The sequence below is a fragment of the Ambystoma mexicanum genome, chromosome 3p (assembly GCF_040938575.1).
Source record: "Ambystoma mexicanum isolate Mex_15411 chromosome 3p, UKY_AmexF1_1, whole genome shotgun sequence".
Taxonomy (NCBI): Eukaryota; Metazoa; Chordata; class Amphibia; order Caudata; family Ambystomatidae; genus Ambystoma; species Ambystoma mexicanum.
The window spans coordinates 930,015,389-930,040,437 of NC_090925.1; the positions used below are offsets into that span (position 1 = coordinate 930,015,389).

The 25,049-nt window shown below is 47.1% G+C and overlaps 1 protein-coding gene across 1 annotated transcript in view; it reads right to left on the reverse strand.

Moving 5' to 3' along the window:
- ERGIC3 (ERGIC and golgi 3) overlaps positions 1–25,049 on the reverse strand; it is an 834,442-nt gene that overhangs the window by 164,904 nt on the left and 644,489 nt on the right. Inside the window, exon 10 of the mRNA XM_069652225.1 lies at positions 22,984–23,048. Coding sequence (XP_069508326.1) covers positions 22,984–23,048 — 65 coding nt within the window. The remainder of the gene's footprint in view (positions 1–22,983; positions 23,049–25,049) is intronic.

Consider the following 25,049-nt stretch of genomic DNA (forward strand, 5'->3'; position numbering starts at 1 on the left):
CTTTTTCTCTATGCGCTCCTTCTGCCTCCTGAAGTCCCAATTCCAGTTGGGCTTGGACTTGCCTCTGAGCCTTCCGCCTATCTATTGTCTGGGTAATGACTTGACCCCTAATGACAGCTTTCGCCGCATCCCAAACCACACCATATTCTAAATCCCCAGTGTCATTATCTAAGAAGTATTGAGTTATGCAATCTGAAATGCGGGAGCGGGCCTGAGGATCACCCAGAATGAACTCATTCAGATGCCAGGCCTGGGGCGGGGGGTCCTGGGGCTGTGTCAGATAGAGACACAGTCATCAGTACTGGGGCATGATCAGACAAGGCTTTCAGGAGAATCTCTATACCCATGGTGTGAGGAATAAGAGTATCTGAGAGAAAGAACATATCTAACCTAGAGAACCCCCTATGTGCAGCAGAGTAAAAAGTGTAATCCCGTTCCCCTTGGTGGAAGAAGCGCCAAGCCTCTATCAACGAGTGTTCCCGGAGAAGGGAAGTGAGCGCCATAAAGCTTTTCCTATCAGCCGAGGTCGGAGGGAGGGACTTATCCTCCAGCGTGTTAATCACTGCATTAAAATCTCCACCGATTATAAGATCTCCCCCTCAACCTGCTCATGTAATATTTTGGATATGGAGGCAAAAAACAAATCCTGATGGACATTAGGTGCATATAACGATAGCAGGGTTACCATTTTCCCATACAGCGTGGCCACTATTAGGATGCATCTCCCCTCTGTGTCCTGGAGGACCTTATGAACCTTTATTGATGTCCCTTTTTCGGACTAGGATGGTCACACCACACCTTTTAACCCCAGCGGAAGCACAAAATTTGATAGGATAGTGTTTATCATTCAAACGAAATTCATCAGTAGGCAATAAATGAGTTTCCTGTAAAAACAATATTGTCGGGTTATATGTCGCCAACCTCTGAAATAAAGCTTTCCGCTTCAGAGGGGAATTGAGGCCCTGCACATTAAGAGTAAGACAAAATACATTCTGGCTAGCCATTCCGTTGTCTGTATAAGCTCTGCACAAACTTGGCCCATTCGACCGTTCACATAGAGAACCACGTTCTGCCTAAAAGGCACCACAATTCCTCCACATACATTAAGAGATTGCAACTTAATCCACAATGAAGCACTTGACTGAGTCTGGGGTGACCAAATCATTAAGTAAATTGGTACTGTTTTAACCGCAATATGAACCTCATGTGAGCAAACCCCCTGACGCCAACCTTCTTTTAAGTCAGACCCAACATCAGAATCTCTTATAAAAAAAAAAAGGTAGTAAAAACAATATAAAACAAATAAACAAAAATCAACAGCATAAAGTAATGAGTTATGAAAGCTTGCAAATGAGTAAGAATCAAACCATGAGAGGCTTTCATTAGTCCCAACATCAATTTCAACAGCAACAAACTTTCAGTAACCATGGGCGCAATCTGACTTGGGCGTCCTAATTCAAAACCTTATTCAGCTTCTGCAAACCATGTAAGTCTCTTACGAATGACCTGCTCCATGTCGAGATAGTGCCATGTGGTAGCCCAGCAGACACTCTTGAATCCGTGTAGTCGTTAATGCAGGGCCGCCCCCGAGGGGAGCGACTCGCCCCCACTGAGACAGGGCCATGAACACCACTCACTACTGAGCATATTCAGGATGTCCAGTAGACCAGTAGAACCCTTCTCAGTTTTACTCATGCACTCTTCCACGTCAGGACCGCTGGCGTGTGATTGGCGTATTCTTGGGGACTGAGCCCCCTCATGTGCCAAAATGTAGTCCCTTTATCAATTAGGTTTGACACTGTTCAGAGGGTATCAACTGGTTCCCTATGGTTGTTTGGGTCGTTCGACAGGGGGGCGGCTGGGGGGAACACACCCGCCATCCGTAGCCTTCACCTCTTGATGGGCGGGACCGCTCACCCGTCACCAACCCCTGAGCTTCCTTCTCTTATCTTTTGGAGTCGGGTGAAGATCGTGCTCTGCCTCTAACTGGGAATCTCGGTCTGGCATGGATTCAGTGGCTCTTCCGCCCATGAGATCCTGCATCTCCGTCTCCGAGCAGACCACATAGTGTTGGTTAGGAAAGTCAAAAATTAGTTTACAGGGGAACCCCCAATGGTAGCGGACCTTCTGGGGCTGCAGCCATGCGGTCACCCTCCGCAGACGTCGTCGACAAGCCAGAGTGTATGGGGAGAGATCCTGAAACAATTGTATGGTCGCTCCTCGGAAGTGTACTGTGTCTGATTTCTTGCCAGCCGACATAATTTCCTCCTTCTGGTGAAAAAAGTGGACTCTGGAGAGGACATCTGGAAGGAGATTCCTCCTCTGCTGGATTGATGAGTACAGACGGTGTGTCCTGTCCAGGATTAAAGACTCGGAGGGGGGGGAAGGCTCAATATACTTCAGAATAGATTGCTCACATAATCAGCCAGATCCTGATCTGAGACTTGCCGGGGAATTCCACGAAGGAGCACGTTGTTGCGCCTAGACCTATTTTCAAGGTCTGCTTGCTTAGCCCAAATATCTTCCAAATGGTCCTCGATCGTCCATACCCGTTCCAAGAGCACTTCGGTATTGTGGGCTTGCTCACATGTTACATTTTCTAGATCATTCACTCTAGCTTCGAGACCCCCCCAGGTGTGTAGATAGTTCAGACAATGATCTGGCCAATGAGTCCTTCGAGGTCTTTATTTCTTCTTTGATCTCGCGGGTAATTTCTTGTTTGAACGCTTTTAGCAGGTCCTCAAAGTCAGACTTAGAAAACGCCATGTCGGGGATAGGCTCTATGGCAGGGGCCGGGTAAATGTCCGCTGTCACAATATGGTTCTGGGGAGCGGGATGCGTTTGGGGCATCAGGAAGGCCTTTATATCTTGTGTCTTTTTCTTAGCGCATATCTTGGGCATCGCCGTTGGAGCGGGGCACTGGGCTGTGTTAACCCACAAATGACACCGGGGTTACAAGTTGTGTGGAGCAGGAAGCCACAGGGGTCATTAAGTCTTTTTATGCAAGAATCTGAAATATTCAATGTGCAGGGTAGTTCCGACCCTAGCCCAGCACCATTCCACACAGATGCGAATAGTGATTCACAATATGTTCAGGGCTCAGAGGGGGTCAAAGCGCTATATTTCACCATACGTGGGCCAGACTATAAGGCAGCTCGGGCTCAGACATAACAGGGAGGATCGAGGGCTCGCCGCTCCGGCCAGTTCCCTCACACAGTCTGCAGTTCCCGCCGGAGTACAGTTCGGCGGGCCCGTGGCACCTCCAGATCTATATAACGGGAATCTACAATTAGTCCCGTGCACGCCCGAGTTCTCCCTCAGCCTCAGGCTCCAGCGGGCCGTTCCAGACCGCAGACCGGCAACCCGAGCAGGAGCCCCAGGCAACTACAGCCTGAGACAGCCCGCCCCCTCTCCAGCGCAGGCAGGCAGCGTACCTTCAGGACCGCGAGAGCCCCAGCTGTTTCACTCCAGCAACGCTCGCCTCCCTCAGTCGGCCTTTCCCCTCTCCGCAGGTCGGGGGTCCTCCACCCTCAGGTCCGCTTCCTCCCGAACTCCCAGGCTCAGTTCAGGCTTGCAAAGGTCTCAGGAAATCTTCTAGCAAAATGGGGCGCGCCGCCATGTTGCAAGTAACGGTCCATAGGAGACCGAAGATATTTCGGCGATTTCTGCTCAGAAACGCACCAAGCCTTGCAGGAACTGCTATCCATAGGACCGGCCCGGGATCATCCAGCAATCCTCTCCGCTTGTGTCCAGGGCATGGTTGCAAAACGGCAAAATAACGCTATTTAGGGCGCTGTTGGTCATAGCTTACAGCAGGCACATCTTCGCTGTGCGCTGCCTAGCCACGCCCCCCTCCTCTTCCCCTTTTTTCCCACTTCACTTGCACATTCCAAATGTCTCAAGGCCTAGTAGGACCTCTTCTAGTTTGTATTATTTATTTACGGTCATTGTTATTGTTTTATTTTCCCCCTTGTTCCATTCCCTTTTGCATTGTGGCACCTTGAAACACTGTTCTGTTGTACAAGTGCCTTATAAATATCCAATAAATAAGGGCCTCATTTTATTTTGCCTTGCTCCTTTAACGCTGCTTGGAGATCCATCCCCTTCTTCCTGTTTTTTTTAGGGGTGCCCCTTACCAAACCATTTGTGAGGAATTCCCATAGGTTTTTCGGGACCACTAGTGGGATGACCAAGTAGGGCGGGTGCCCCATGAATTAGTAGACGATTGGCTCGCAGATAGTATTGGACGGATCCCCTTGTCACTCCACTTGATCCAGGAGGAAGGAGGCAGTCATGTCAACAACCAGGCACAAGGCCCTTTAAAACGGCAGCTCCACTTTTTTTAGGCTTGGACCTCTTGTAAACTTCTCAAATGCTTTCCATTTAAAAAAGCTGTACAACGGGTAAAATGGCATTACAGAAACAATATGCTACTGTAGCTTCAGTTCATTGTGTCCCTTTACATTAAGCAACAGAACCAATGCCTGAAGTGTACTGTGCTGGGCAGAAATATTTTCTATGGGGGGTTAAGATGATCAGCCAATTTATGGTGAAATCCAGATTGCAGTAGTGGACATTACTCCAAAACAGTCTTCGCTTAGATAACTTTATACAGATAAATTTGCATTTTTACAAAGATTGAAATTTCACTATAGACAGTTCTCTACGAAAAGGTACATATTTTATCACAAGGTTTGACTTTTGTTCTATTGTGCCCACCATGCCTATTTCCAAGACTGACTGTAGCAATTCTGTGCTGGCCGGTCTTACTTAATATGCTCTTTTTCCCCCTGAAGGCAATGCTCAGGCAGGTCACCCAAACCAAAACGTTTCATCACATTAGTTACCAATCAAGATGTCATGCCTGACCGATGAGGCTGTTTTTTCACAGCCAATTTATTTAGCTAATAAACCTATGTCTGATTGATCAAGAGTGTTGAAGAGTACATCTTCTTACAAATAGAGACTCACAATTTGATTTAAAAAAATGTAAAAACATTTTTAAAAATACTTTTACGTGTTCTCCTGGGTGTGCCAGAATCAGTCTGAAAAATAGCACAAACTAAGGAAAGCATGGTTATAAATCTCTATTTATTTAATCCATTTGCATTTTGGAATGCACAGACTTTTATACAAACAAAAATCTAGGTGCTCACACCGACTACTGTACTTCTATTGCCATAGGCCTCTTTACTCCAAACTCGGTGAATGTTGTCCTAGGGATGAGGACATGGCCGGAGCACACTATGCAGAAGCCCCGAATGACAAAAGATGGTAACAGAGCATGACATGGAATCCCTCTCATGCACACACCCAGCTCCAAATGCCTTTTATCAGCATGACCTCAGAATGCATTCCTACTAGCAGAGATGGACGAAGTGCCATATAGAAGAAAGGGGCTGTGGACTAAGAGTACAATATTCATCAGGTTGAGCAACTTGAATGTCCGACCCCCTTTCCTTCATATTAAAGGTTAGACTACTAAGTACTCTAATTAAAGGGAGTTTGGCATGCTAAAGCAAGAAATTAAGCAAAACGTGCTGTTCAACTGAACAGGTTATGCACCTTCCTGACCAAACAAACTTGGACCCATAGAATAGGGCTTACAAAAGCATGTGGGTAAGCCCAAGGTAGGGTCTTAAAAATATCAAGGGAACATGTCTATTGAATATTGATGCTGCCTTACCATCACTAGATGTGCCTGTAGCCCCTTAAGCGAATGTATGCACCTAAGAGAAGAACAAGTTACTCTCTTACCCCGTAACGTTCTTTCGATGGGATGGTCCGACGACGTATTCCATATCTTTGACAGTAATCACCACAGCTGTGCTGCTTAGGAACATTTTTGGCATCTGCGCCCTGCGTCGATGACGTCGATGCGCCGTCCCTGAGGACCTCCTCCGATGGCCGACGTCACCCGATGTGATAAGTAGGACGCACAACGCCCGTAGCCTCAGTTGTAGTTCTTTCCCCCCGGAACGTGTGACACCAGTCTTCTGCCAGTCAGACACACAAGGCCTTGCGGAAACGTAAGCTGCAATCGCATATGAAATTCTGCAGCGAGGAAGGTAGGGAAGGAGCGATATGGAATACGTCGTCGGACCATCCCATCGAAAGAACGTTACCAGGTAAGAGAGTAACTTGTTCTTCGAGGGGATTGGGTCCTCGGACGTATTCCATATCTTTGACAGACTCCCAAAGCAGTACCAAAGCAAGAAGGTGGGAAAAGAATTTAGAACACAAATTTAGCATGCCCAATCAAATTGCGGAATAAAGGACAGCCTTGCCAAAGGCCAGATCCTGTCCTCGGATGGAATCGAGGGAGTAGTGACGTACAAAAGTATGTACTGAAGCCCAGGTGGCTGCATCACAGATGTTACAAATAGGAACACCCCTCTGTAGGGCAGTAGATGCAGCCTTACCCCTGGTAGAATGGGCCCGCAAGCCAGCCGGTGGGTCCTTACCCGCCAAGCGGTAACACTCGGAGATGGCCAAAATAATCCAACGAGACAAAGTCTGTTTCGTTACAGTTTGTCCCAAACGCTTTCCAGCATAACCAATGAAGAGTTGATCGTCCACTCTGACCCGGGACATGCGTGAAATATAAAAGCTCAACGCTCTCCTAGGATCAAACCTATGGAGCCTCTCCTCTTCCTTACCAGGATGCAGAGGAGGATAGAATGCCGGAAGAACAACCTTCTGGCCCAAATGAAATTCCGAAACCACCTTCAGAAGAAAGGAAGGACGAACTCTAAGGACAACCCTGTCCTTATGAAACACAGTGAAGGGTGGCTTAACTGAAAGTGCCTGTAACTCACTCACTCTGCGAGCGGAAGTAACCGCAACCAAATACACAGTTTTAAGAGTTAACAGTCTCGAAGGGCAAGAATGCAAAGGCTCAAACGGAGCACCCATAAGAAACTTAAGAATAAGGTTCAAATCCCAACCGGGCACCAGAAAAGGTGACGGAGGGAACACATTAGTGAGCCCTTTCAAAAATTGAGAAATTAAAGGAATCTTAAAATAGGAACATTCTTCAGATGAGCGCTTAAATATAAACAGCGCCGCCAGGTAACCTTTAATGGTACCCACTTGCAAGCCCCTGTGGGCCAAGGAAAGCAAAAAAGGCAGAACCATGGGAATGTCACACTCAAAAGGATCCACATTCTTAACTCTGCACCAGTCGCAGAATTTACGCCAACGGCAACGGTACAGAGACTTTGTTGCCGGCCGTCTGGCGAGAGCAACACCTCCAACACGTCTTCAGGGAGGTCCCAATTCTTATACCTCAACCTTTCAGAAGCCAAGCGTGAAGAATGAGGGATCTGACCTCTGGTTGGAGAACCTGACCCCCCCTCCCGTGAGAGCAGATCGTCTCGGTAGGGAAGAACATGTGGAGGGCAGATGGACAAGTCGAGAAGGTCCGGGTATCACGTCCTCCGGGCCCACGGCGGAGCAATGAGGATCATCCGGGAACCGAACCTCCGCAGTACTTGCGGGATGACGGGGACTGGAGGAAACGCGTACAGCAGTAGGAATGACCACTCCACCACAAACGCTTCTCCTAAGGCTCCTTTTGGAGGAAATTCCCGCAAGCAGAACCTTTCGCACTTCCGGTTGACACTAGAGGCGAACAGATCCACTTGAGGGGTCCCCCAAAGGGCGAAAATCTCCAGGAGAATCTCCTGAGCCAGCTCCTACTCGTGAGCGTTGGTGCTCTGCCTGCTCAGAGCATCGACCGTCTCGTCTCCGGCCAGATGAACAGCCGAGATCGAAACTTCCTGCTGGATGGCGCAGAACTCAAGCTGCATCGCCTCTCTGCACAGAGGAAGTGACCTTGCACCCCCCTTTTTGTTGAGGTAGCGCATGGCCACCGTGTTGTCCGTTAGAATCAGGACACTCTTTCCTCGCACCGTCGGCAGAAAAGCCTTCAGGGCTAGCCCGACGGCCCTCGGCTCCAACAGATTGATATGGAGTCTGGACTCCGACGGAGACCAACGACCGCTGACTGTCAACTCGTTGGCATGAGCTCCCCATCCCGTGAGGGATGTGTCCGTCACGATCGTCACCTCCAGCCAGGGAAGCCAAAACGGGGCCCCCTTCATCAGATTGCCTTTGATGGCCCACCACAGAAGGTCCTGGGCGACCGAGGGCGGCACCTGAACAGGGTCTGACATCCTGCCGGAAGAGTGCGACCACTGCATCTTGAGTGCCCACTGCAAAGATCTCATCCGCAGACGAGCCTCTGGCACCTTAAGAATGAAGGATGTCATGAGGCCGAGCAACCTCAAGAACTCGAACGCTGGGAGCGTCTGGGCAAGTTGAAACTTGTGCACCATCTGCTGAATGTGAAGAGCCCTCACCTGGGGAGGAAAACACAGCCCCAGGGACGTGTCGAGCACTGCTCCGATGTACTGGAGCCGCTGTGTTGGCGTCAAATGGGACTTCTTTAAATTGAGGGAGAAGCCCAGCTTGTGAAGGGAGTGGCAGGTGACGGACAGATGATCCAGGACTTGCTCGGGAGAGCACCCCCTGATCAACCAATCGTCCAGGTAGGGGTAGACGTGAATCCCCCCCTTTCCTGAGATGCGCTGCCACCACCACCATGAGCTTGGTGAAAACCCTCTGGGCGGAGGTCAATCCGAACGGCAGGACCCGAAACTGAAAGTGCGAGTCGCCAACCGCGAACCTCAGGTACCTCTTGTGCTTGGGATGGATCGGCACATGGAAGTAAGCGTCCTTGAGGTCGAGAGACACCAACCAGTCCTGAAGTTGAAGGGCCTGGAGGACTTGAGAGAGAGTAACCATCTTGAACTTGTCCTTCCTGAGGAGTTTGTTCAAACCGCGCAAGTCCATGATGGGCCTCAATCCCCCCGTCTTTCTTTGAAATCAAAAAATAGGGGGAATATCATCCCTTGTTCCTCTCCGCTACAGGGACCAGTTGTATGGCGCCCTTCTCCAGCAGGGCTTGAATTTCCTGCGCAAGGAGCGGATCCAGACTCTTCAAAGAGAGGTTCCCAGGTGGATTGTCGTGAGGCCTCTGCCGAAAAGGAAGACAGTAGCCGTGGATTATGATCTCCAGAACCCACACATCTGAAGTAATGGCACGCCACTCTACAAGATGCTGCGCCAGCCTTCCCCCAACCGGCGAACCATGGGACATGGCCTCATGACTGAGTGGTAGCGGCTGCAGCATTGCCTGAGGGCAAAGAGGCAACTGCCCGAGTGGCCTTGGCACCTCGAGTACCCTGTTTTCCACCTCTGGCACTCTTACGGTGGCCTCTTTGACTGACAGCTCCTCTCGCTTTACTGAAGGACGAGTAATAGCGAAAGGAACATCCCCTCCATTGTTGTCCCCTAGGACGAAAAGGCAGAGGTTGTCGAACTGCAGCGCCCAACGACTTCGCTGCAGCTTTGGAGGTCTGCAACCTCAAGGCTCTCAACAGCCTTGCTGCCAAAAAGATGTTCACCGTCAAAGGGCATGTTGAGGAGCCAGGACTGCACATCAGGAGCGGACCCCGACTTCCGCAACCACGCAAACTTGCGTATTACGGTGCTCGCCGCCATGGACCGGCTGACACAATCTGCCACGTCCAAACCCGACTGAACTGCCTCACACATGGCATCCTTGCCATCCTGAACCATAGCATGGAAACTATCCCGTTCGTCCCCTTCGGGAATATGTTCAGCCGCTACAAAACGTTTGTCGTCCCTATCCTGAGGGATAGTAGGATACAACGCCTGCTTTGCCGGGGCCGTAGCTGCCTGCACCACAAAACTCTCCGGAGTGGGGTGCCTGGACAAGTAGCAGGGGTCGCTACAGGCTGGACGGTATTTTCGCGACAAAGACTTGCCCACTGCCGGGAGACTCTCCGGAGCAGTCCAAGCCACCGCCACCCTTCTCTGCAGAGCCATATGAAACGGCAGTACCGGGTCAGTGGGGGGACCAAGATCGAGGATGTTCGTGAGATCATCCTGAACAAACTCGGTGACCCGAGACATAAGGCGCCGGTATGAAGAATCGGCATGAGTGCCAGGCTCAGGCCTACAAAACTCCACCTCCGGAGAGGTGTCTAGTCCACTGGCATCATGCAGTGACTGCCTTAGGTCATCAAATTGGCTATGGCCCGAGAGAAGCTCATCTGGCACCGGAACCAAGCCCTCATGAGAGCCCTCATCACCCTCTGAAATGTACTCCAGGCGGTGAGAGGAAGACACCTGGGGACCAAAGCTATACCTGACCTTAGCCAGAGCCTTTCTAGGGGCAACCCCCGTGCCACGGGGCCCCTCCGACATCACCGCCTTGAAAGGCATCGAGGGCGCCTAACAAATTGGCGTCGACGTCAGCCGTAGCGCCGCCAGCATCGGCGGCGTCGACACAGGCCTCGAAGCCAGAGCTCCGAGCGTGTCCTTCGACGACCTAGGCGCCTACAGCGTTGACGACCCCCTCGGAGGTGGAGCCTCGAGAGAGAGGTCGTCGACGACCTCGGCGCCACAGGCGTCGACGTCTTCCTCTAAGACTGCACAGGATCACGCGTTCTCGAGCGCGTCGAGGACCGGGACCTGGAACGGGCATGGCGAGAACGGTTACCCTTGTCCGAGCGGGACCTCTCCCGCGAACAGTGCCCACCACCCAAACCCGAAGGCGTGCGAGCGGTGTCTCTCGACCGATCACGATCGACCCCACTCGGAGGTGCGGACGGACCGGTGCCCTGCGATTCGAGAATCGCTAACATCTTCTTCCCGAAGGAAGCCCATTCCTCCGGTGTCTCTTGCATGGTGGGTTAAGCGACCCGCCGACGGGCGGAGTCCTCGGAAGAGGACGGGGAAGGCGACCGATGCCGGCGCTTCCGGGAATGCCTCAAAGAGGCAGAGGAGTGGCGAGACCGACTCCTGGAAGGAGACCCACTGGACCTCTGACGATGACGCGGAGAGTCACCTCTCAAATCATCAGTCGAAAGCCCCGCAGACCTCGACTTCTTGGGCTTAGACACCCTACCTACCGACAACTTCTTCTTGCGCTCCCGCAAGGCCTTGTCCGTGAGCGACTGGCAGTCGACACAGTCGTCCGTGTCGTGGGCCTCCCCGAGGCACCAGAGGCAGGCGTCGTGCGAGTCTGTTACCGACACCTTGGACCCACACAGTCCCCGCATTTCTTGAAGCCCGGACGCGTGGTTGAAGACGAGGTAGACATCGTCACGAACAGGCTTTTCACAAAAACCGAACAGGTTCAAAGAACCGAGAATAATACAACAGAAACTCCAAAGAGTCAAGGCGTACCGAGATTCACGAAGCGAACACGTTTGCGGAAAAAACAGAACTGAGGCGACAGGCGTCGTGCGTTCTACTTATCACATTGGGTGACGTCGGCCGTCGGAGGAGGTCCTCGGGGACGGCGCATCGACGCAGGACGCAGACGCCGAAAATCTTCCGAAGCAGCACAGCTGTGGTGATTACTGTCAAAGATATGGAATACGTCGGAGGACCCAATCCCTTCGAAGAATAATATAGGATACATAAGACTATAAAATGGCCACACTTGCTTTAACAGCCTTTTACCCAGCAGTAATACACCCATAAGAAACAGTCTGGTTTGAGGCTCTAGACATGCTGGTCTGATGGACGTAAAACTTTCAGAGCTCTGCTCACATACTGGTTGTTTGTAGGATTCTCAGACTCTGAAATACTATTTGGAAATGTTAGGCAGTTTTTCTGGAGTCCTCTGGTGAGGTGTTCGGGAAGACCAACCTCTTTTAGGAGTTACAGGGTTCCAACCAAGTTAGTTCAGAAACTCACAGTGGTAAACATGGCAGAGCAGTCGGTTATAATTCTTAGGACGGCAGAGTAATGGTACAAATCACAGCTAATCAAAGATAAGCAAACAAAGATAAAAGTGTATGGATTATTTACTGGAAATATACTCTTTATAATGTCATGCATTACAAATGTCTACATTTTGATAAATTCCTGTTGAGGGTGAACTCTGATCAATTGCTGCTGGTGGGCTGCTTCACATGGCAATAGGAATATCAGGCTTTTGGAGATTGTGGGTGGAAACATTGGATGATTTTGCTTTCGAAAATACAGGAAAAGTTGACTGAGGAGCTACTGAGTATAGGACCCCAAAGTGGTATGTTTAAAGTGTTTATAAGGGATGCACGCATAGCAACTTTTCACCGGCTAAGGCAGACAATACATTGCCGATAAAAGAGTTTGAGATCACACTATCTCGTGATTAGTATCCCATCTTTCAGAGATGTACAAGAAAAAGCCCTCAAATGTGATGCTACAGCATGTGATAGCAAAGCAAATTTCATAATTGCTGTTGCTCACAAAACAAATAGGGTGTTAAAACTGGTAAAGACCTTTAGAATGGTTACTATTAGATGGATTTTCAGAATCAGCCCGTGGACAGATTCCAAAAGACCACCCTATTCTGATGGACAGGGACAAACTCTAGCTAAACTATCTGAGCAGTGTGACTGAGCAGTAAGGCTTAGACTTGGGAGGACGTTAGAGTGGCAAAGGGTTCAGTTAAGCACCATCATAGCACTCTTAATACAAGATATGCAGAATGTATAACAATAGTTATTTATTTAGGCCTTTGACAAACTTAAAAACGAAAACCACAGTTAAGGAACACATTAAAACATTCACTACTATTATATACACATTCAACTTGATATTCTCTACTAAGAGTGTTACCACCTAACTTTTAAAATACCGTTACAGATAGATGTCACAATACTTTAAGTGTAATGAAACAAGTGAAGAAAGTAATCAAACCATGTAAATAAACAACAATTTCAGAACGAATAGGCTGAAAATAAAGAATGTAGCAAACACCATACAAGAACTTAGAACTAAGGTACTACCCTTAGAAAAAAGGGACATAGTGCCATTAAAGTCACATGTCACAACAAAAGGCTTTTCAGAAGGCAATGAGTCAGTTTTATGAAGTTAAACAAGAGTTGGCCTACGCAGACATATAGATTGTAGGTGTTCCAAAGTTCAATAAAACACAAAGAAAGTCTTTAACTAGTGGTATAAGTGTACGAAAAGCTGTAGTGGGACTATGTTCCTTCCTGGTCTGCTCCACTCCTCACAAACCCCATTCCTGCACCCCCACCCACACACAATCTACACCCCCAAATAAACACACCTGCTATTTATGGGAATGTGCAGTGTAGTGAAATGAAGTGCAAGCTTCAACTTCTTCGTACACTTATTTTAAAACAGAACCATTCCAGAACGGTTTCCTTTCAAAATAAAAGTATAGGAAAAGTGAAACTTTAAAAATAATAGTATAGGAGTACCGCCCCCGACTGCTTCCGCCCACTTCGACCTCTGTCTTTAACACACCTCTCAATCCAACCACCTTGGGGAGTCCCAGGGGAAGATAACTGACCAGAACACCACCATTCAAGGCTAGGCAAGGGAGAGATGGGGCTAGGACTTTATGTCCACAGAATCCTAAGAAGACAGGAGAGGGGGGGGCAAACAGGTATGCTTACCCCCTGTACTCAAATTCGCTCAGTGACTGCTGTAGGAATTCCTGAAATCACTGAGTCTTCAGGGTTCATGCCTTGGTTCCTTTAGACAAAATTGAAATCCAGGGTCTACAGGTCCAGACGTCACTTCAAACATTGGGTTTTTACGCTCAGCTAGTTTGTGGTTCCAGGCACCGATGGACCAGTTCTGGACACTCAGAATGTCAACGACCTCAGAGGTCTCCCAGAATGTGATGCAGGTAGCAAACAGTGATGGCCACTTGAAAATGGCAGGAGACTACGCATAGAAACTGGTCCTGCAAGACCGCCCTTCGTGTTGGAGAGCTGCAACTTCAGGGAAATGCTTCTTGTTCCATAGTTGGAGGGTCTGCAAAGTTCCAAGGTTTTAACGTGGAACAGTGACCAGTTCAGTGAAGCAGCCCAGGACAATGTCTGGCTATCCCACAGGAGGATTCCAGGACTCTTCAGAGCACTTTCAACTGCTGGACCTTTGAGCAGAGGATGGGGCTGGTTGTTCTCACCGGTCCAGGGGTTGAAGCACCCATGAAGGTCTTCCATAGATCTGCACAGAGGCACAGATTTGCTGGGCAAGTGAAGAAAGTGCTGTTGGCAAGCTTCCAACAACAAGGTCCAGGTCTTCAGGGGGTTGCTCTTCTCTGTATGGATCTTGGCTGGAACAATGATCAGAAGAATGGCTGCAGGAATCCCCCTCTTATCCAGAATCTGGGCTGCCTTTGCCCTGTCCCACCAGTGGCAAGGATCTGCACCACTCAAACTTGGCAGGCGTTGTCCAATCTTGGACAGCCTCTGGCCATAGCTTCTGAAAGCAACAGACTTTGGCATGAAGGTGAACTTGGTCCAGACAGACCGCAGCCCCCCACATCAAGCCACACAGGCAGACTGCCAATTTACCTGCAAAAACTGGATCTTTCCAGCCATTTTAGAATATATGGTACTCTAAAAAGCATTAAACAGTAAAATTCAAAAGCGTATATGGCTATGTTATGTTATGTATGTTATGCACCTGCTTTTAACGTGCTGAAAGCCTGCGGGTAACCAAGAAGGATCAAATTCAAATGTTAATCTCCATTAGTGGTGTGAACAATATTCTACACAGGTTATTGGAACAAGAGGGTTTTCAGCGATTTCCTGAACCTCTGGTAGTTCACTTCTGGCCGTAAAATCAGTGGCAATTTGTTCCAATATTGTGCTGCCTTAAACGGAAAAGTTTTTCCTCGCCCTTGTGCTTGATTAGCACAGGGTTTATTCAAAGTGCCCCTGTCAGCCGATCTAAGGCATCTTCAGGGTCTGTAAAAGGAGAATTGTTTTTTAAATAACTTGGGGACTCTCCATATAAACATCTATGAATTATCGTCATAGCTTTAAAGTTGACTCGGTCTTCAGTGTAGGGCTCTTCTCCTGGTTGATACATGTGCTCTATTTTTAATGCCCTTGTCTATACGAATTGCATCATTTTCCATAATTTGGCACTTTTCCACTTCCCTCTTCGTAGCTCCCAGCAATAGAGCATTGCCATAGTCAAGGTGTGACAATATAATTGCTCTCGCAATGGTCACAGTGTTTGCTTCATTGATGAAAGGTCTGATGGCTCTCCAGAGGCGCAGATAATCGGCATTGTTTTTCTGCAGGTAATTGACCTGTACTTCAGCGCCCACTGATGCTTCAACCATCATCCCCTGAGTCTTAACGTGAGGCATCACCGGGATGACAGCCTCCTTGATAGTATAGGTCTTATATTCCATCCCCAGCTTAGATCTGGACTGTCGCGTTCCAAAGATCATCAGTTCAGTTTTTGTATTTAAGCACATCCAATGATGTTGCATCCAATTATCTATAATATGATATACCTCTGCGATTTTAGCACTGTCGATGGTATAGTCACCCTTAAGTTAAAAAATGAGCAGAGTATCATCAGCGTAATTCATAAAGAATATGCCGATGTGTTCCAAGAGCTCGCAGAGGCTTCTCATGTAAAGATTGAACAGTAAGGGTGACGGGCTTGCTCCCTGAGGGACTCCATATAAGATGAGGACAGCCTTGGAGAATTTGTCACCTCAGTGTACTGTAGCAATCCGGTCTTTCAGAAATGATGACAACCAGGCCAGCGCTTTAGGAGAACAACCCGCTATTTTATCCAGCGCCTTCTGAAGAAGCTGGTGATCCACCAAATCAAAGGCGGCACTGAGGCCCAATAGCATAAGAATAGCAGTTTTACTGTTGTCTACCAGGTCTAGCATGTGGGTCTGCAGGTCTAACATGGCAGATTCGGTGCTATGGGAAGCCCGGAAACCTGATTGTTGTTCGTGCAATAGCTTCAGATCTTCCAAATGCTTTTGCAATTGGATTTTTGCAATTTTATCTAGCATTTTCAAAACAAAATTTGAGTTAGTAATGGGTCATAGGTTACTGGGGTCTTTAGGATCCAGCCCCGCTTTTTTGACTAATGGGGTGATTGTTACATCCTTAATCTCCTTGGGAACAACACCCTCCTTAAAGGATGCATTGACCATCCTTGTCAGAATTGGAGAGAAAAGTTCTTTATGCTCCGAAATATTTTCGGTGGGCAGGATATTTTCTGTGCATGAGGTTGGTTTCATTTTGGCCATTACCTTGCATAAATCATCCTCAGATATGAGCGAGAAACTAAAACTCTCTTTTTCGTCCAAATATATGGTTTCTACTGGAATAACTTATGTCTCCATCAGTTCTGGCTGTGATGATGATGTTTCTAGATTTCTGAATCTTAGCCGCGAAAGTTTCTTGCACCTAATCACAGTCTTCCCTGGTGGATGTATGGGGAGGTGTAAGAATCCTAGGCTTTTAAGTATGTCAAAGACTTTAATGGATGTGTATGAGGCTGCCTCCATTTCTTTATTATAATAGTTTTTCTTTGCTTCTTTGACACCCTTCCTATAGATTTGATCGGAGCTTTTCCAATTATCTTTATTTACTTGGGTTGGGTTCTGTCGCCATATTCTTTCTTTAGCTTGTTTCTCCTGTTTGAATTTGTTCAGATCTCCACTATACCATTTGCGGTGGTTATTTTTTCTCACCAATTTCTGTTTAAGTGGGGCATTCTCGTCCACCAAGACTTGCATATATTTGTTGTATTTCTGCAACATGCTCACAGTTGTCTTTTTCATGAAAGGACTCTGCGATCTTCTGTAAGCATGGTTTTAATATCTCAGGGCCTATATTTTTTAAGTTTCTACTCCAAACCTTAATGTGAGGGTTTTTGGTTTGTATAGTCAGAGTATTAAGTTGTATATCAAAGGTGACTAGGTAATGGTCTGACCATATACATGGCTCCATGATGACATTTTGGGATTTCAGATTATTAGTGAATACCCAATCTAACAGATTCCCATGGGGGTGTTGTCGTTTCTTTGTTTAATAGTGGGAATCCCAGGTTATTCATGGCCTTTTCCACCATGAATGCCTCTTTATCCTCCATATTCCCTCTCCATCTATTCATATCACCTACTAATAAGGTGGAAGTGTTGGTCGATATGAGCTTAGTAACTAGAGAAGTAACTTCATTCTCAAAGTTCGAAACTAGGGACGGTGGTCTGTATAAAACAACAATATTTAAACTGTCATTAAGTGTACGTGTCAGTTTTAGTTGAATTGTCTCACAGCCTGTGCATACAAAGTCAGCCTTGAATAATTTCAATGAGTCTCTGGCTATGACAGCAACTCCTCCACCTGCTCCATTCTCTCTGTTTTTGTTGTATATTATGTACCCCTCTGGTACCGTATTTTCACACACTGGACCAATGGGATCTTTCAGCCAGGTTTCTGTTATGCAAAATAAGTCCATATTTCTCTCTTTAATGAGGTCATGAACATTATGTGCATGTTTATTTAAAGACCGTGTATTTAGCAGCCTCACTTTCAGCATTGCTGTATTACCTATGTGATCAAGTTTCCTCTCTCTCTCCCTGTCTATCGGTCTAGAGGAGCTATTAGTCCATACTAGATTATCTCTACTAACTTGGTTACCAAATGTGACTCTTTTTGCCTCAGCCAAGGGGCTCCTTCTGATCTCTTCGCTATGTTGGATGACTGGTGTTTTCCTCCCTTCATTTCCGGGATCATAAGGTGGGTTTTGGGTATGCTTGTGTAGTTTGGAAGGGCGTAGTCTGCCGCGCAGGCTTCCCCAGTTACTGAGTCTGGAACACCCCTTTCACCTCCTTGCACAGACTGAAACAGACTGTGCCAGCTAGTGCGCGCCGGTGCATTCGCGCCACTTTAGGAGGGAAATAGAACTCTAGGACTACAATCCTTCTGGGTATTGTAGTTCTTTACTAGTGAGAACGCGTGCTGGGAGGAAGAATCTCTGTTTTTATTTGTGTCTCGTAAAATATAGATTCTGAACAATTTAAGCACTGATTCACGAAAGTAGTTAAATTCTGCCATCTCCCCGCACTTAGAGCAATTTTAACAACGCAATGCTAGGATTCCACATATTGAAACAAACTAAAAACAGGCTAAACGTACATCATTAAAAACAAAAGTAAAATACAAATTTAAAAAGAAAGCAATGCAAAGGTATCTGCTGCCACCATCATGCAAGTGATCACAAAGCTATCAAAAACAAAGTTATAGAGACACAAAGTATCTTTACATCACTTCAGTGATGTGTGCAGGTAAAAACAAACAGACAATCTTCCTATAAGAAACAGACTTCTCCTCTATTGATAGCCATAGGGGCTGACCAGTGCCCCCAAAACAGATGAGCTTAGCAAAGCAAGTGGAGCAAAAGGGATTCACTTGGCTCCAAAAGTCAGGAACGGTACAACACAATAGCAAAAGGTAAGGTTTCCCATTGTTGTCTAGGGAGCGAAAGCAGCAAAAAGAAAAATATTTTCTAACACTTGCCCCCCTTAAACTAGGGACAGGGCGATCTAATCCACCCGTGGATGAAGTTCTTGTTCCAGTCAGTTATATATCCTGAACAGACTATAAGCATTGATATAGTGGGTACCTGGCCTATGCTTTGAAGGCCGATGGACCATCTGAGAGGTTTCAGATTCTGACGTTTCATGTTCATCAGCCACATTATGTGCTTATGGTCAGTCTGTATGCTGAAGCGAATCCCAAAGATTTAAAGGTTGCAGCTTCCTAAAGGCCCACTCGATGGCAAAACATTCTTTGCCCATATTGGCCCACCTCAATTCTCTGTCCTTAATCTGGTGACTGATAAAACAAATAAGATGCTCCTATCTGTAAGAGGACTGCTTTATTCCAGTGTCACATGCGTCAGCCTGTACTTTGAAGATAGCCGGGTGCTCCAAGAACAGGAGCCTGGCACAAAGAAGTCTTCAAACCCTGAAAGACCTTCACACACTCCTGAGACCGTTGGTTTGTTTTTTTGGAATAGTGAGCATTTTGTGGGGCAGCCGTAATCGGCCATAAAAATCCTTTAGTACCCAGTGAGGCTCGAAAAGCCCTCACCTGGGTATTGGCTGCGGGAGTAAGCCAGTCTTGTACAACCTTCACTTTACTGGGTAACAGCTGAATCTTGTCCCCACCATCTTCATGCCCTAGGCAGGTCACTGATTATTGTCCAATCTGGCATTTGGTTGCCTTCATGGTGAAGTTGGCTTCCGTGTGAAATCTCCAGCTTTCGCAGGCAACATGGTGGTCCATGTGTGGGGCCAGAGTGGGAGCTGGGACTATCTGGTCCCAGTCTACATCCATGCTAAAGTATGTTTGATGCTGGGCAGATTTGTTGGCCTGGGGCTGTCTCACATTGGACAGACCCAGCCAGTTTGAATGGTGCAGATTCTTAACATTGGTGGGCTTGGTGGCTACTCCAGCTGGAATCATAGAAAAAAGGGGGACCCCTGCAGCCAGATCATCGTTGGAGCCAACACCCCTACGAAGAAAATCATCCTGTTGAAGACCCAGAACCGGTTGTTGAAAGCCAGTCAACAGTACTGTCCCAGCAAAGCCCTGCACCTTTACTGAACTCCAGAAGGCCTTCATTGTTGCTATGACCCCTGGACTAGTGGAAACAACCAGTCTTGATCCCTGCTTGAGGACTGTGCCCCTCGAAGCCTTTGGAAGCATCACAGCACCATTCTGTGGCATGACTAGCTTCAAAGTGGTACCTCGTTGGATCGGTTGTTGTCCCGAATTGAGCTGTGGGACTCTGCAGATCCTCAGCTTATCAAACAAGAAGCATTTTTCCAAAGTTCCAGCTCTCCTCTACGAAGAGGGGCCTTGCAGGACCAGTTTTTGTTTCTTCTATGAGGGTCTACTGCCACCATTTCTTCAGAGTGACCACCATGGATTGCTGCCTGCATCATGTCCTGGAAGTCCTCGGACCTTGTCGCCAGAGTGGTGGTCCTTTCTTCTTTCCATCTTTCCAGTAGAGGTACCCAGTCCAGTAGGGGAGTCCAGCTGTCCAGTTTCCAGAAATGATCCATCAATACCTGAATCACAAACTAGCTGGACCAAAAAACCTGATGCTGAAAGTGACACCTTCACCTGAGCCTCCCCAACCTCCTCTAACAGAACAAGGATATAAGAAAATTGGGCCTAGTGATTTCAGGAATGACTACAGTGGTCCCTGAGTAAATAAGAGAACAATGGGCGAGTAAGCATACCCATTCTGACACCTCACCCCAACTCATAGGGTTTATGGGGCGTAAAGTCCTTACTCTACCTCTCTTTAGCCTGACCGTGTACAGTTTTGGTCTGGTCAAGTATTGTCCCACTGGCTTCCCCTAAGGTGGACGGATTAGGAGATGGTCTGCTAATAAATTGTCTTTAATAGTTCTCTTATGCAGCTTCTTAAAGACTCCTTGCCTTCTGAAGAGAATTGCATTGGGGTACGTGACTCTAGCTCACTAAGGCCAAAGTTAGAACAAGCCCTGCCCCAGAAATGGAAATGAGAATTGAGGTGTCCATAGCCCCTGAAAAATATCCCCCCGTTGCCTAAAAAAATGTTGACCCCAATGCCACTCTTATCTCCCAAAATATCTCAATACAGTTGCTGCCCAGGATTCTCCCTTTTCTTTTTCGTGACTCTTGCTTCCACAATGCAACAGCAAGCAACCAGGAAAACTCGGTCTGGAAGAAAAAAGAAGACCCGAAATATCCTCAATTCAAGCGAACTGGGAACCAGCACCACAAACCGAGCAGCACCCAACAACTCAGAATGGCACAAAACCTACCCCAACCAAAGAAAAAAACTCTTAAATACAGAGCATGCCAGGCAAACAGCATAGGCTATCTGTGAAATTGTGCTGAAAAAGGAAGCAGGGCTTACAGGGTTTGTTAAATCTTCTTTCCTCTGCAACACCTCCTGGGGAAAAGACAGGTGCAGATTGCTGCAAGAAGTCAGCTGAGCTCTGCAATCCCAGGGAGGGGGAGAAAGACCCAGAACCACCAGCCCTGGATTATGAAAGCTGAAAGTATGAGAGGCAGAGTGTGGGTTCACAGGAAGACAAGGACCAGGCGGAGGACAGGTGGTGGAGCGAAGTGTTGGAGAGTAGTTGGTGGACTTTAGAAAAGGTGAGGTATTTGAGAGAGTGGTGTCAGTGCTGTAAAGTAGGAAGAGGAGAGGGTGGTGTAATGAAGGTGAGAGAGGTAGAGATACTATAAGAGATGGGAGTAAGTGAGTGCTGTAGTAGTAGTTACTGAGATAGGCAGTCAGTGTTAGTAGAATAACTGCCAACCATAAATAACAAGATTAAGGACTTTGAACCGAGCATCTGAAAAGGTTTTGCGCTAAGCTATTTAGTGCCTAGCCTATAGTATCAGGCACATTATCTGCTGACCACATCATCAATTCAGCCCGACACTTTTTGTAGCATTTCTTGCAACACTGGAGGGGCATCACAATAACTGCTAAACATGTATTTGTTTATATCAGTTCCTTCTTGCCTGTTACACCCACACCTCTCTTCCTTGTGTCCGATGGAAATGGTATACGCAGTACCCTGGGCTAGGGTGGCTAAGACTACATTGCAAGAGTCTAAACAAAGATCTTCCTCATGGAGTGAATATGGCATTGCTGGAAACCCTACTCTTGTGGGGGAGGCGTTGATCATCTGACTCTCCCTGTTGGAATCGACCTGAGGGGAGCAACAATATAACCTGTACCTCACCCACCCTGCACATACATGGTGGACATCCTCTCTTGTGTAGGATCTGAATCAGATGAAGACGCCTCATGAAGTGTACTTCACCCAAAATCCTAAAGGGGCCAAAATGCCCCAAGATGTTTGCTCTATGCTGGAGTAGGCCAATGGCTCAAAGATGTATGGGCTAGGTGTGGTCAACTGCCTCAGGAGGCTTGGTGGCATTTTTGTTTGTAAGCACAGCTCAGACAACCCCTGTTTTTCCTACCTTCATGCATGCCCTTACATTTCGCATGTGGCGAGGCCTCAGAGTGAAGCACAATGAATGAAACAAGAATGCAGAGCCCTACGGTTCTACTATGGTTGAGAGAAAAAGGTGCACCATTGGCTAAATGCCGAGTCACTGGGTTTACTGTGAAAACCCTTGGAGGTAGGCTCAGTAAAACAGGACCTCAACTGCTACATGTAAAAGATGCCAAAAGGCTCTGAGGCGGTTTCGGGGTCAAAGCAACATCCGATAGGGTCAGTGTAACCTCAACAAAGTACTACCTCAAAATCGCTCTGACCCATTAGGCATCGAAGGAACCTCAGCACGCATTAGTATTAGCTTGTGAGGCATCACAGATATTACTGTAGTGGCATGTATCAAGCTGGGATATGGTCAAGGACTCAAACATCCCCTTCAAATCAGAGATCAGTTGGAAAAGAGTTGCCCAGCCAGGGTGCCTGTGAACATAAAACTGTTGGTTTACTTACTTATTTGTCCTTGATGGAGGAGGAAGACGATGACAAATGTCCTCCCACCTTTGTAGGTAAGACTACTAAGCTAATATAAGCACACCACAAGAAATGCAGAGGGCCACAAATGATAAAGCCTCAGGCATTAGACCGACAGCCCGTCAGGGTCAGAATCTGAAAATGTCTTTCCGCAAGGTGTGCAGTCCCTGACCCCCAAAGCACAAGGCAAAGATGCAAGGGTGTTATCAACAAAAGAAGCCATATTGGAGCATAAATGCAAAGCCTTTGCTTTGTTCCTGCCACAACACTAAGAATGAATACAGGGTGCACACAAGTGGAAGCTTCACAACACCAGAGTGTGGACACACAAGAGTCAGCTGTACTCAATCATATCCGGTATGCAGTGTACTCAAGTCCTATCCCCTCGATGGCAACAGTATCCTGAACAGCATAAAAGGAGATGGAACTTAGGTGTATTTATATAAAACTAGGTTTTACAGATGGTGTGAAATAATACCCAGCAAGGCATTTTGCACTGCCACAAAGCTCAAATACATCTGCTATCCCATACATTTGTGTTTAATAAAAGGGAAAGTTAAAGCCTAAAAAAAAAATCTTACCTCGCCATCTAGCTTCACATAAACTGTGGGGACAATTTTCACAAAATATTGAAACATCATGGAGGCTACAAATAAGAGAAAGAAAGAGCCTCAATTGACAAAAATATTACAGTTTAAAAACCTAAACATGAATAGAAATTGTTGTTACACACCACAGAGACAACTGTACTCCTAGTCATTAGGCCCCATCATTCCATACATATGGGATTTAGTTGCTGGGAAGTTGACAGGAACCAGAGCATGATGAAGAACAGCACCGTTTAGAAACAAAACTGTATGGTCCACTTGCGCATAAATGTCAATTCCCCACCCCTCCCGCCCCCGACAATGAACCTTCCTTGCAGATGGTACATTCCCAAGCATCAGCTCTTTATCAGTGGACATTCACTGTGCTTATATTTTGGAAGGGCAATATGGAGGAGAGGTGACTTGACTAGGACAACACTGTGTTCCCTTTCTTACAAACGCAAGACAGATGGCAAAGCACCTTATATAAAGAAGGAAGTATGAAGAATAAAAATAGTGCAGCTAATGCACGGACAAGGACTAATCCAGACATCCGCACAGACTGATGAAGACCACAACTCACAGTACTGTGCTACTGTTAAAGGCTGCCAGCCCAAACTCTGGCTACTCGCACCCTTTACAGTGCTTTGCTGCTTTTGAGCTAGGTTTGTGTTTTAAACAAAAAAACAAAATAACCAAAAGCTGGGCAAAGCAGACATCCATTCTCAAACTGGCTTTGAGCATGTAGAATGCATGGGGGCGGGTCGTAGGGTAACATGTTCCCACCTTGCAATTATACCTGATGGGAACATTTCACTAAAATGCTTCCGAAGCAGCTTTAGAGCTAAACAGATGGGTTGTCTGCTTGCATTCCTCAGAGAGACTAACAACCTTGCTATGGTAGCCTTCAGTAGCTTTTGTGCTATGTGGGGTGGGGGGGTGCAGGGATAAAAGAGAGCTAAGATACGGGAAAAACAGACTCTTACATTTCCACATCTCTCTTGCCCCAGACAAGCAGAATTTAAGGGCCCAATGCACAAGTCAAAGTTGTGTAGAATCCTCTCTGCTTCAGTATCTAAATTACTAGAACACGGACAATCAAATCTCTTTGCTGATGTGAAACGCTGACACCAACTTCAGAAGAAAAGGATGGGTGCTTAATGTTAGGCAGAATTATATGCAGTACCCTTTGGGAACACTACACACAATTAGGACTACAAGTGACAGTACAAAGTCACCTTTGGTACAAGCCTGTACTACACAGTAAAGTGGTAGCGATGGCTGAGCGGCCAGACTTATCTCAAGAGTAAGTGAGTAGTATCAATAGTTACACAAAGGACAGCAATTACTATGATTCAAACAAACACTGACTCAAGGTTTCTGAGTAAAAGAATATACATTTATTTACACACCAGTTGTAAAACATTTCACTAAAGTAACGCAGTTGAAAAATCACACTCTTAATACACTACACCACACCCAATAGAGGGAGGGAAAGAAAGTTAGACCAGAATTGAGCAGTACCAACAGGTAAGTAGGCAGGGCAATCTAGAAAAAGGAACTACAGTGAGGAAATCGGATTAAAGGGGCCTGGCCCAAAGTCAAGGGGCCAAAGTCTTTGCTCAAGATCACACAGTTCAGGGTAGTTCGCGGTTAAGTCTTTACCAAGAGTTACGGACGAAGTTATTCGGCAGAAAAGTTAGCTTAAAGAATGGAGAAGGACAAGTCCTCGTTTTGGCATAAGGTTTCGCACACTTTCATCACGGCTGAACGAAACAAGCAACCGGATTTGAACAGTACCTTAAATAGGGAAGAAGGCTGTAGCTGAGGCGGACGTTCCTGGCAAGTCCTGCAGGCTCACGGTTCCTGAAGCGACTGTCGGACTGACACGAAGTAGGAAGACTGGAGGGTCCTGCACTGCCCAGGGAAGAAACCAGCAGCAAAGCAACAAATAAAAGGTGCGCTCCTTAAAACGGAAGCAGAGTCCGTTCCTCCTCGCTATCCCGTTCACTGTAGCTCTGTACAGCAAATTCAACCAGAGAAGGGAGGCCTGGCAAGCA